At 41.7% G+C, this 13,467-nt stretch overlaps 1 protein-coding gene across 2 annotated transcripts in view; it reads right to left on the bottom strand.

The window, feature by feature from the left end:
* Window positions 1-414: 414 nt before the first annotated feature.
* The window catches only part of NHEJ1 (non-homologous end joining factor 1), a 79,481-nt gene continuing 66,428 nt past the window's right edge, over window positions 415-13,467 (bottom strand). For both annotated transcript variants that reach the window (XM_075178679.1, XM_075178680.1), the window contains exons 6-8: window positions 7,693-7,780; window positions 6,221-6,348; window positions 415-1,620 (exon numbers count right to left, since the gene is read on the bottom strand). In XM_075178679.1, the coding sequence (XP_075034780.1) occupies window positions 1,528-1,620; window positions 6,221-6,348; window positions 7,693-7,780 (309 nt within the window). In that variant the 3' untranslated portion in view covers window positions 415-1,527. The remainder of the gene's footprint in view (window positions 1,621-6,220; window positions 6,349-7,692; window positions 7,781-13,467) is intronic.

Below are 13,467 nucleotides of genomic sequence, written 5' to 3'. Positions count from 1 at the left end.
TTTAAAACCAGCAATTTAGTAAATATATCCCAATATCTTAGCCCCTCTAGCTAATAAGGCTGTAAATCCCTGAGCATATTATAAGTTATGTCTTGATATGTAACAATTTACATAAGAAATGTATCTCTATATTATAAACCATGTACTTTGATGTGCGCTGGAAAGCAGCTGTATATCCTTGAGCCATATGGATCATGGTCTTGTGTCACTGTAATCACTGCTCTATAGGGAAAATTCAATTGGCCGTGATGTCCGCTGTGGACTGTGCCGGCTATTACGATATGAAACCTCTACTCAGACTTGTGGAGATTCCATCCTCAACATCAACATTCCATCCTCAACATCGGCGGATGTCTCTCCAAAAAGATCAAACTAATACACTCTGAATGTACAGACAAAAACTCAAATATAACAACTTGTTAAAACTATTTATTGAAAAGTATGACATATAATAAAATCATGTTTTATTAAATGTAAACACCACTGCCAATTTAGCAGCGGTATAAAATGATGAACAAGTGGACATACCGTATAGACGGGCCGTTACACAAATACACATCTTGTTTTGTCTGAGCTTCCCTAGTGGTGGAGGAGAAAACTGCAGCTGCCACATAGGAGTTTGTGGGTTCCAACCCATAAATAATATGTAATTAGTGATACCTAAGGGTATGTCGGGTTGTAGTTAGGACTGTGTGTGTGGTAGGTATAAACCTAGGCCATTGACAATAGAGTGCAGAGCGTCTTTCTTTTCTTTCAGAGTTCTCGTAGGCCCGGGGAAAGTATCGCAGAATATAAAGACAACGTTGACAGAAGAAACAACATATGATATTAAACCCTTCTGTTTGTGGGTGGGGTCCTAAGTACAGTTACTTTTAAGCCACTTCCTGAATAGCATTTAATGACGGCAACACACATCAAAGAGTGACATCTATACACTGGAAAAGAAATACACAGAAAATAATCACCAAGTCACAATAACCATGAAACATGTTTAAGAAAAAGAGTGAATGAATGCCCATAGGTTAGAATCATAAGTAGAGTTCAATTTGTGTGAAATATTGGGGTGGGTGCTGTATGCTAGGGGGAACCCTATTGTCCGAGTATGTGCAAAATAGAATGAAGGTTTCTAGTTACAACTGTTAAGAGTAGATTTATCAAACCTTCTAACAAGTAAAAGTGGAGTTGTTGCCCATAGCAACCAATCAGATTCTAGCTTTCATTTATCTAGTACATTCTAGAAAATTATAGCTAGGATCCGATTGGCTGCTGTGGACAAACTGAAAGATAAGTGTGCTCTTTACAGGGTTATGCTTTTCATAACTATACTATAGCCTGGGTCACGATGAAATACTTCCTTTAACCACTAGGGGGCTACTACTTATTCAAGGGAAACCTAATGGCTGCAGTGGCCAAAATACCATATTGCCAGCTGGCGGGGAGGCGAATGCTGTACGATAGGGAGAATGCACAGTATGTCCACTGAGGTAATACGTCTGTGTTCTCACATCTCTCCTGCCGTGGGGCTCATCATGTGAAGAGACCCTTGGCTTTCCTTTTCTTAGCTTTGGACACCGCAATTGGGGGACACTGCGTCAAGGAGAGATCGACTGCTGGAGGCACCTGCAAGAAACACCACAAGTCTATTCACTTCAATGACACATATTAAGTACATGTCACATGTATGTACAGGACAGATCAAGATCCTCACTGTCTCACCTTCTGTATAGTACAATCAGCAGCCTGGGTAAAGAAGAGCACGTGCAGTACTAAACTACAAAATAGGAACAACGAGTGCAACAGGGAAACCACACCCCGTTAGGACTACGGCCCCTGTCCCTAAAAGCTTACAATCTAAATTGCTGATGGGAGATATAACAGCAAGAAAATGCAAGTTACTAAATGCTGACATATGAGAATACAAGTTCTCAGGTGCAATATCATGGTTATAAGCGACACAGAGCTGCTGATTTCAGCGGTAAGATTTCAACTTGGGTTTGGGAGATAAAGTTCCAAAGATTCGGAGAGGCCGGGGAGACGTGGTGAGGTGGAAGTGGTAGAAAACCGTGCAGAAATAAGACAACTTCGAAGGGGTTTGAAGAAACCACCCAAGTTGGTGAAACAGAAATTGTAATATAAGGAGGTGAGCACAGAGCTCTATATGCGACTCCTTTCTGGTTAGGATAAACATTATGACCCAGCAATCAGAGGATGTTCACCTTAGGACATGTCTGCTCCAACATTTGGTATATGGGGGTCCCCTGACTGCAGAACTTGCAAAAGGGTCAGAACTGGTCACTAGTACGGGGAACCTCCCTTGGATAAGCCACCCGTTGGCGTTTTAGGTGGGGGTACTGTGCTATATGTGAAATTAAGGATCCCAGCCCCTCCTTGCACTACTGCGGAGGCGTTCCTGTCTTCATCTAGGTAGCAGGTGAGTGCGAATCCAGTATTGATAAATTGGATATCTTTTCCTGTTAACCTTAAAATACTTTCTCAAAGAGAAGAGACAGAGGCCCACATACATATACATAAGATTTAATAATATACCTTATTTAATGCTGTTACAAAAAAAAAGATCGACATCCAGCAATCAGGCATTTCTCAATGGCTTCGGACCCCGTCATTGAGCAGTTCCTAGGCCGAGATCAGACACATTTACCTGTTTCCCCTTTCACTCTCTTTCTCCTGAGCGCAGTGACCTGACGAGCCCAAAACAGTGAGCTAAGGAGGTCACAAGACAGTACTGGGCAAGAGATCAAAGGATCTGTTGGGTCGGAGTGTCCCAGGTGTGCACATAGCAAAACCATTATAGCTTCTTACCTCTTCACATGCGCCGTTCCCTTTGTATCCATGTACTAGGGGTACTGGAAAATATTGACAATGATGACATCATGCAATGATGTCACAACTGCTGGAAATTGACCAAAGCACATCACGAGTCCCCCCGATCAATCTATTGACAAAATAAATGTTTCTCTGCCGTCTCAGCATATATTATGCACTTTGTTTCACACTGAATGCTGCTCTGATAAACTCAAGAAGAACAAATAGCTACTGTGACTTGGTTAAAATACAGTTTTAAAGAGCACTGAGAGATAGCGAGTCCTGATCAAGGTCACAGAAATCTGCAGGATGCAGCCCAGAGTTTTGCAGGCATCTGGCCATAAGATAAATAAGAAAAAACGATGCAGAAAATTCAGATTTTCAGAAATTATTACATTAAAACCACAGTTATCAAAACAATGTGCTCTCTAGTGGAGGACCTAGTACTGAGATTTGTACAGAAAGACAAAAAAGAGGGACAACGGGCATATTTTCTTGCCCCGTGAGCATGTCTCCTCCACATGGTGGTAGCCATGTTGTGGTCTGAACCAATATTTGCAAAAATGAAACCTATCAACTTACTACGAACCAAGGACACCACTGCGGGACTTTGCAGAGTAATGTTGAAGTTCAGCACGTCAATGGGTTAAGACGTGGACACGATTATACAATTAAATGGACATGACTTACAGGCAGAAGGAAGAGATCCCAAAAGTTAGGATTGGCCAAGTTTTATGGTGTGAGTTAGTAGTTAGGGTCTAGAGAGGAAATAATATGTCTAAGGTTACATGGAAAAATAAGAGACGAGATATAAGAAGGGATGGCTAAACACAGTGATTGCCAGCAGTCACAGGAGAGACTGCAGTAAAGGAGGTGTACGAAAAGATCTGGGCACCTGGGAGACAGGCCTAGCAGAAGTTTGAGGATAAATGATAGAGTAGAAAGCTAGATAGCAGCTGGAGGAGTTGCTGGGAGTTGCAGTAGTCCAAGCGAGATAGAATGAGAGCAAGTGTGAGAGTTTACACCACGGCTGAGGAACAAGCTTTGGATTTTGGCAGTATTCCGAAGACAGAAACCGCACATTTTAGCAACAGAGCTCACATGAAAACGAAGGAGAAGTATTAAAAGTAACCATTAGGCAATGTGTGGACTCCACTGACATTATGTCAGATAAACCAAATGTTGTCTTAATATCAGTTTCTCTTTAAGAATATGAACAATTCTAACTGACCAATAGTGTCAAGACAAGCAGAAAGGTCATGGATGACGTGGACTGAAGACTGCCAGACGTCACCCACTTTATATCAAGCAATCTCTGCTTAGTGAGTTGTACAGAAAACAGATTGCAAAGGGACAAAATAATCATGCGTGCTGAGATAGATGGAGAGTGAACTATTAATTTTGTAAGTTTAGAGGTTGTTGGTAGGTTGGTGACTGGGTGGAAGCTAGGTTAGTAGCCCTGGCTGTTATAGGACTGGGCTGATCTGCACAATGGTGTGAGCCATGAAGGAATAGGGACTAATGACAGAATACAGAAAATAATTAAAGATGTGTGAAAAGGTGCGAAACAAAAGACTCAAGAATGTGAGAAGGTATAAAGGACAAAAGCACAAGTAGTTAATGGCGAGGAGGAGATAGAGGGTTGAATGTTAAAGACCGAGTTCCCTTTGGAGACCTTCTTAAACATAACCCTCCCACCCCGCTGTTGATGGGGGGGGGGTCCCTGTTTTTTGAGTCAGCTACAGCAGAACCTTTGTCAACGTCATCACGCTAATTTGGCTTGCCAACGGCAAAAGTCCAGGGCTGAAAGTTATCTCAGTGGAACTTTGGAAGATAATTGCATTGGTGGCCTGAAGCTTCTCATAAAAATAACCAAAATAGGAATCAGCCTTTAATGTTGAGGATATAAGCAGGGTGAGATTATGGTCAGGACTTGGAATGAATTTGTGAATAGTCCACCTTGTCCACCAAGACTGGCAGGGAACCATGGATTACAGTGGCAGCAGTTGTGGCGGAGCACGGCATTGAGTCAAAGACATAAAAAGTTGACCCGAGTTTGATTTTTTAATGATCGTTGTACAGAACTGTGTTGCGTCAGTGCAGACAGTCTGAAACGTTGATAGGAGAGATTTAAAGTGATGATGATGATGGTGATGATGATGATGAAGGAATCTGGCATGAGTGGAAGACTTTATCTGTAAGTCACATGTTATTGGCATGGGAGTGGAGGGTTCAAGCATGCGAGACAAGCCATGGGTGATCCATTCATCTGGTGGAAGTGTCTGGGCTGAAGAACCTGAAGGAGGGACGACACTATAGAAGTCCACCAAAGTGTTGGGGTCAGAACAGGAGAAAAGTAAAGAGGGAGGGTTAGACTGAAGAGTTGTCACTGTATTAATGTCAATGGAGAACGAGGTGCAGGTCAGTCTTGTTGAGGGAACAGTGAAGTTAGATGTTCACAGCAAAGGATACAGTGGTGACCACTTGTGGCAGGAGAATTGACCATTACTTAATCAGGGGGTGTGTTTATCATGAATGGTGAGGTCCCTGACATAGGACCCCCAGCATACTGTTTGTTGGGGGAACAATAAGCTGTATACGGATCCACGGCATGCATATATTTGTAAACTGGGCTTTCTTACATTACATTAAAGACTGCCTCTCCCATTAGAAGATTGCCGGGCACTAGAGCTCATTCTCCCAGGTATCCTTGTTTCCAGTATAAGGTTTAATTCCTGTGTCAGGTGCAGGTTTCACAAACAATGGGAGATAATGGGAGACATCTATGAAATCTGGAGTCAAGGAGACTGTGCAACAAAATGCTGTATCTGAAACATCCAGACCCTCCCAGAAAAATTCAGGAAATGAAAGCAAACGTCTGGTTGGTTGATTTTGGTTACTTTGGTTTTCTTGGATGATCTAGGTAGACTAGAGGAATGGGCAGACTAGATGGGCCAAGTGGTTCTTATCTGCCATCACATTCTATATTTCTGTATAATTTCTGCGCACCAGCTGTCATAGATGCCAGAAAAAAACAACCACGAATACCTAGAAGACGATCACTAGGACTTTAAAACCCCTTTATGACAGGCACAAAACGCTAAATAATCAAATATAAATACCGTGACGAGTCGACTTCGTAACATTACTGCCTCTTAAAAGGTATTTATTATTATATGCACCCTTGTTATCTAATTTACGTCAATCTATTGTCCTCTGCTACCAGCATTCTGTTTTAGTAATGCTCTCTGCAGCAATAGACTTACTAACAGGAATTCTATTGTGCATAGGAAAAAATCCTTTCCCCAAACCTATATGTCATATAGCAATAGCTAAACAGATAAGGCACAAATGACATTAACTCTTAGCAGGCTGTAGCTGGTACATTAGAACACACCTGGGATGGTTTGTGGCTTTGTCCGGTGTCACCACCTTGAGCTGTTGCAGGTTCCTTCGTTGCCAAACTGCTGCTGTTTTCATCCACAGACTGTGGGTTAGGTGGACGTTCCGCCAGCTCGCTTGCACCTTAATATGCAAAAACACAATTACCCCTCACAATATGGCTGCAAAGTTCCGAGGTTTGTGAAGCCATTCAAAGATAAAGACTGATACTGTGTAGGACACAACTCCTGCGGCAATCAGCCCCTGATTATCCAATAGGCTGACTAGGCTGCAACCTAGGGGACAAGGCTTTATTGGGGGGAAGGGGTACAAAATTTTGGAGGTGCAAAATTGTGACAGGGAAAGACAAACTGAATTTCATTTTAAAATATAATTATTTGTTTGCCAAAGTAAAAAGAAAACATGAAAGAAAAATATAGTAGCAATGGATTGCAAGGTGCTCAGTGGTTAGCACTTCTGCCTCACAGCACTGGGGTCATGGGTTAGATTCCCAACCATGGCCTTATCTGTGAGGAGTTTGTATGTTCTCTCCGTGTTTGTGTGGGTTTCCTCCGGGGGATCCTGTTTACTCCCACACTCCAAAAACATACTGATAGGTTAAATGGCTGCTAACAAATTGACCTTAGTCTGTCTGTCTGTCTGTCTGTCTCTCTCTGTCTGTGTGTGTATATTAAGGAATTTAGACTGTAAGCCCCAGTGGGGCAGTGAGTGAGTTTTCTGTACAGCGCTGCGGAATTAGTGGCGCTATATAAATAACTGGTGATGCTGATATAGTAAGGTTTTAATCTTGACGAATTCCTATGGTGGGAGTTTGAGGATCAGTGAGCAGGAGAGACAAGGCGCAGGCGTGACATCCCCACCTCCATCTTTACGCCTTCACCCTCAGTAGTGCTCTTTCAAACCTCCGTTCCACTATACAGTTCTGAATTTAAACACTAAGGGCTAGATTTACTAAGCTGCGGGTTTGAAAAAGTGGGGATGTTGCCTATAGCAACCAATCAGATTCTAGCTTTCATTTATTTAGTACTTTCTACAAAATGACAGCTAGAATCTGATTGGTTGCTATAGGCAACATCCCCACTTTTTCAAACCCGCAGCTTAGTAAATCTAGCCCTAAGAGTGACAAAGATTGACAAGACCCTTTTAAAAAGCCAAGTGGAGCTGAATTTGAAAAATATGGGAACATAAACATTGGTGGGGTAGGGGTGAAGGAAGCCGATTTTAAATTAAGGATGAGTTTTATTTCTACCTACCGCTTATTAGCCTGGCGTGGAAGGCAAAGAGGTGTTACGAGCGTCTCAGCCTATGGCGGCCCGAACCATTATTAAAACCCTGGGCAATGATGAGATGGTGGGTGCCTCAGTAGCACAAAACGCAGACCATGTTTAACCATATACAGCGATCTCAGTTAAATAACTTGGGCGATCTCAGTTAAATAACTTGGGATTTCCCACCATTTCAACTTACCGTCAGCTTTGACCACTGCACCGTATAGCCGCTGCAGCCGGTCACTGAACCTCGGTACGTTCCCAGAGGCGCTCAGCTCCTGTATATTCTGAGACAACACAACAGACAACAGTGAGATTACACAGCGATAGTGTGTCCTGTATAAGATAGCACAGTCATAAAATTCTACTTCTATTCCAATCTTCGGATTGGACAAAACAGGGACAGTTTTTGGTCAAGGTTACGAATTAACAATGGAGAACGGTATGAGAAAAACCAACAAACAATATTTGTTCTTTGCATTTCCAATTGTAATTTAGAGAACTTTTACTCGCGTTTCTCTTGCAATCAATAACGACATTTTAGACATAGCTGAAATTCTCTAGCTCGGCTTTATTGCAAGATAAAAGAATACATGACATCACCAGCTTGTATCTTTCAACCTGGCAAAAACACAAACTGCAACTGACGCCGATACATTGTATCTTCTACAATGTGAAAATAGCTATGTGATGAATTAATAAGACCTACGGATGAAGCATAGTTATTTTAAATATGTACAGTGCGGCCTGGTAACCCCAGAACAGTGGTGGACACGCTGTGTCAATAACTTTGCCCCCTTCCAAGGGTAGCTATGTTAGACTAAAAACCCCAGGTTCTATCTGCAGAATCCTCTCTAGCCCGACAATGAAGATAAGGACAGAGAAAGCATTTCTTCTGTCTTTTTGCTACAAATAACAATTCAAGGCTGTTTAAAGACGTAATAGCTGATAAAACATATGACTGGTATAGTCCATTCTGCTTCGTTGCTGAATCACCAAATCTAAATCGTAAGTTGCTTTACAGGAAAGGGCTTATAAGAAATAAAGATATTTACAATGAGGATGTGATCATGGGGAAAGTCGTCACCCAATGCACGACAGGGTGCTTTCCGTAAGACCTTAATTTATGGGCTCAATGTGCTGTTATCTATTACAGTTATGTGTCTTCATTAATCTAACGTGCGCTGTGCTAATTAAAGCTAATAAATGATTTATTGTTGGGAATTGCAATGTATTTCTACTATTTACAAGAATTCTTACTTAAATAGAAATAAAACACTGAGTTCTGTAAAGGTGTGGAAACATTTACAAATACATTTTAGATGTGGCAAGCCTCCTGACATTTAAAAAAAAAAAATGACAGAATTGGCCACACCCTTAGAGATGGTCAGGCTCGGTTCCCCCCCGAGAACGGAATCCACTCGAACTTAGCAGATCCGAGTGCTCAGTACTTTCGCGTGTCCTCGGAATTGAAAACCAGGCAAAAATTAATTGCTACGCCATCGGATCTTGCGAGTTTTAAATTCTATAAGTACCGCACCCCACCGGGATCCAGCGCCAGGGCCGCCTTCAGCATTCATGGGGCCCAGTACGGGCCCCCGTGTCAGCACCTGCAATCTACACTGTCATAATATTCACCCTCATCAGTGTGTACATCATCCTCAAACAATACTAATTCATCCCTGCTGGAATCCACCATCACAGAAGTCTGTGTACTTTGATGTAATTGCCGGTAATGGCCTTCCTCAAGGAATTTGTAGTTCATTTTACGGCAGAGCTGTCACGATTTTTGGACAATTCTTTTAGACCAGACCAAATGTCAAAATGTTGTGCTGACTCCACTGCATCACCACTGGGTGCCTTGGGAAAGCCAAGTATTTTTCCTAGCAGCAGTTTCCAGAGAAACTGAAGGAAGAGACGTCGTTGTGTTATTTATCACTTGAGCTGTCAGCTTGCTGACCAGGAGCTCATTGCATCTCTTGAGATCTGGGTCAGTTGGAAAGAAAGAAAAGACATAGCTCTTAAACCTAGGATCAAGCACAGTTGCCAAAATGTAATGATTCGATTTCAAGATGTTGATAACTCTTGGATCCTAGTGAAGCGAATAAAGTACTTAATCTATAAGACCAACATAGTTAGCGGAATCGCTTTGTTTAATTTCCTCCTTTAATTTCTCTAGCTGCTTTTCAAAAAGTCTAATTAGGGGAATCACTTGACTCAAGCCAACAGTGTCTGCACTCTCTTCAAAGGTGACTACTTTGAGTGGTTTCAGCACCTTGCACAACACAGAAAGTATTCTCCACTGCGCTGGACTAAAGTACATTCCCCCTAAATTATATTCTTCTTGCAGCTGCTGCATTCTCCTACATGCTGTTACAGAATGCCGAAAATGACCCTAAATATTTCAGGACACAGACAGCATCTCCTGCATGTCGTTGTCATTTTTTAAAAAGTTCTGTACCATCAAGTTGATTGTGTGAGCAAAACAGGGAATGTAATGAAATTCCCAACGCTGTAATGCTCTAACAATATTGGTGGCGTTTTCAGAAATCACATATCCTCAAGAGAGTCCAAGCAGGATAAGCCATGTTCTAATGACATCTCTTAGTTTTTCAAACAGGTTGTCAGCGGTATGCCTCTTAGTGAATCAGATGATACACAGAGCAGCCTGCTTCTGAAAGATCTGGCGTTGTTTGTTAGATGCTGCTGCTGAAGGCGATTTACCAACCCAGTGGGTTGCCACAGTCATATAATCTTTAGTTTTCCCAATTACGCTTGTCTCCATATCTGTGGTTAAGTGTACAGTGTGTAGAATGGCATTTTGTATCCCAATAATTAGCTTTTTTGTAACCTCCTGGTACAGGTGAGGAATTTCTTGTTTAGTAAAATGGTGTAGCGATGGAACTTGGTAACGGGGACACAGGACCTCAATTAACTGTCTTATTCCTGCTGCATTAATGGTGGATATTTGACGCAGATCTAATACTAGTATAGTCGCCATGGCGTCTGTGATCTGCTGTACGAATGGTTAACAGTTGCCATACTTGCTTCCTCTCGCAAAGGATTGTTTAACAGTCAATTGTTGTAAACTACTAGTAGTCTTCTTCTTGGTCTGCTTCTGGGTTGAAGATCCACCCCCAGCAGCAGGAGCAGCAGCAGTGGGACTAACGCTCAAGGATTCTTCTGAGGAGTCCTGGATCGGGGAGGAGTCATCTAGCATTAGCAACTTGGATGCAGGACTGACTCCGATCACTTGTGAGGATATTGATGATGATTGTGTTGGGGGCGTAAATTGCAGGTGCTGGGATCTAGCTGAGAGAAGAGAGGTAGCTGATGCTGGACTGCTTGTTGTTATTTTTTAGCATAACTTTCTGATTTTCACAAAAGATTTCCATAAACTCGCTTCAAATGGCATAGCATGGATGAGGTTCCTAGATGGTTAAGGTCCCTACCTCTACTGACTGTGGCTTTACAATGCTACAAATGGCTAGACAACTGTTGTCAGGATTTGTGTAAAAATAATTCCACACATAAAAGGTGGATTTTTTGGTCTTATGCCCAGGCATGATAATGGCCTTCTTCTTATCACTGGCAAAACGGCTTCCACTGGTGCATGACTTACCACAGTAGAGTTAATTACCAGCACTGTTTGCTTAGGTGCCTTAAGCCCATTGGTAGCTTGTTTTGTGGGGGCCCTAACAAACCAAACACTTCAGCCATAAAAATTATACTCCTTGCCGCTGGAGCACTTGCTTTGTTAAACTGTACATGTCATTTTCAATATCTTACATAAGGGTGGGTGGTAGGGCCCAAGGACAATTCCATCTTGCACCACTTTTCTTTTCTGCTGTGTGCCAATGTTTCCTAGATGTGCTATGAACTGCTGTGTGTTTGTATCGTTCCTATTTCGCTTAGCATCCAGCTAGCTCGCTGCAGTTTTTGTCCAAGAGTGGATGAAAATAATATTGTGACCTGTGAGGTGGTCAAAATTGACTGGAAATGACTAGAAATGAGTGTTATTGAGGTTAATAATAATGTAGAAACAAAAAAGAGCAAAATTATGTGATTTTAGCATATTTTAGCTATTTTTTTCTAAAATACTACAGTCATTCTATCCGTTTCTTGTGTATCTATCCTTGCCTGGCACTACTACAGTCATTCTATCGGTTTCTTGTGTATCTATCTTTGTCTGACACTACTACAGTCATTCTATCGGTTTCTTGTGTATCTATCTTTGTCTGACACTACTACAGTCATTCTATCGGTTTCTTGTGTATCTATCTTTGTCTGACACTACTACAGTCATTCTATTAGTTTCATGTGTATCTATCCTTGTCTGACACTACTACAGTCATTCTATCGGTTTCTTGTGTATCTATCTTTGTCTGACACTACTACAGTCATTTTATTAGTTTCATGTGTATCTGTCCTTGTCTGACACTACTACAGTCATTCTATCAGTTTCTTGTGTATCTATCCTTGCCTGGCACTACTACAGTCATTCTATCGGTTTCTTGTGTATCTATCTTTGTCTGACACTACTACAGTCATTCTATCGGTTTCTTGTGTATCTATCTTTGTCTGACACTACTACAGTCATTCTATAAGTTTCATGTGTATCTATCCTTGTCGAACACTATTACTATCATTGTGAAACAGATTATTGCCAATATTTTGGATGAAGCCTCGATTCGATATACATACACAGGCCAAAAGGTAACATAAATGTGGGAGGCAAATACAGAGGAATAGGTACAGGTATACAATATGTAACTGGGGATATAAAGAATAATATAATCTACATATATGACTGTATAATTCATTATTTATATATTCAGCCCCCACAAAACGCTACATTATTTGATGCTCACAGCGCAGACGTCAACGGATCAGTGGTAATCTTTACTACGAATACTCATCTTTCTCCCCATGAGTAACTAGGATTATATAAAATGTGGTTTCTGGGAACAGATCAGTATTTTCTCTGTGGTCAGTGACAATCAGCTGCCAGCTATGTTACTATATTCTATATTTTTATTATAATCTGAACACCCTGGCAGTGCCAGTTCTTGCATCATAAATAACAATAAAATCTGAACCCTACACAGGGCACAGAGAACAATGTCTCCCGTTTCATTTCCCACATTAAGGACGCCGTCTTTTACTAATGTGTCCGCTGGGCTGCAAGAGAGGAGTATTTTGGGCACTGCTCTCCCCCCTTCTTCCAGTATCTCTTTGCAACATTAAAATCCATCTCCGCTCTGTGCTATTTTCACCACTGCGGGTGAGACAATACCTAAGATTAACTCCTCCTAAGATATATTGCTTGGCTTGGTCTGTGCAGGCAGCGCTGGCCTTCTTAGGGACAATGAAGCACTTCTTGAGTCGGGCTATCATGGCAGTCTGAAATGCTAAAGCCGATTTCTTAGAATAAAATATAAAGTTAATACATTTTTGCTGTCATTCTTTGACTTTTGGCAGCGGGTCGCTGCTCAGCGTGCTTTTCCCTACACAGACCAAGCACAGCTCCGTCCCTTTTGCTGAATCACCGTTACAGATTGGCCTCAGCCTTTGATCTGCTACAGCCTGGTCATTGCTGGCAGTGTACCCGTGTAGAGTGTAACCTGTAAGCCGCACGTTTAAACTCCAAAATCCTTTTTAACATTTTGCAAACAAGCATCAGGCTTCTCAGCGTTACAGAGGCTTAGTTAGCGGAACTAAAGTCAATAAAGTAAAATACTTATTTTAAAACATGCACAAGTATTTATTCACATGTGAAAATGATGAATGGGTAATATACACCAGGCTCGAGGACTTTTTCTTTCTCCCTTCCGGAGGTGAAGTGAGACTACGGAGGGGAAATTGTAGCGAATTGCTTCATTTTGGCACCATCCCTGCAATGCAATGATGCAATCGTATAATTGGGCCCTTGTGGGCGGAGCCAGTATTATGCGGTTTGTTCTTATTGGCATCA

Source organism: Mixophyes fleayi, chromosome 7 (genome assembly GCF_038048845.1).
Source record: "Mixophyes fleayi isolate aMixFle1 chromosome 7, aMixFle1.hap1, whole genome shotgun sequence".
In the NCBI taxonomy this organism is placed as follows: Eukaryota; Metazoa; Chordata; class Amphibia; order Anura; family Limnodynastidae; genus Mixophyes; species Mixophyes fleayi.
The sequence above is the reverse complement of the archived record's forward strand: the minus strand, read 5'-3'. Positions and strand labels throughout refer to the sequence as shown.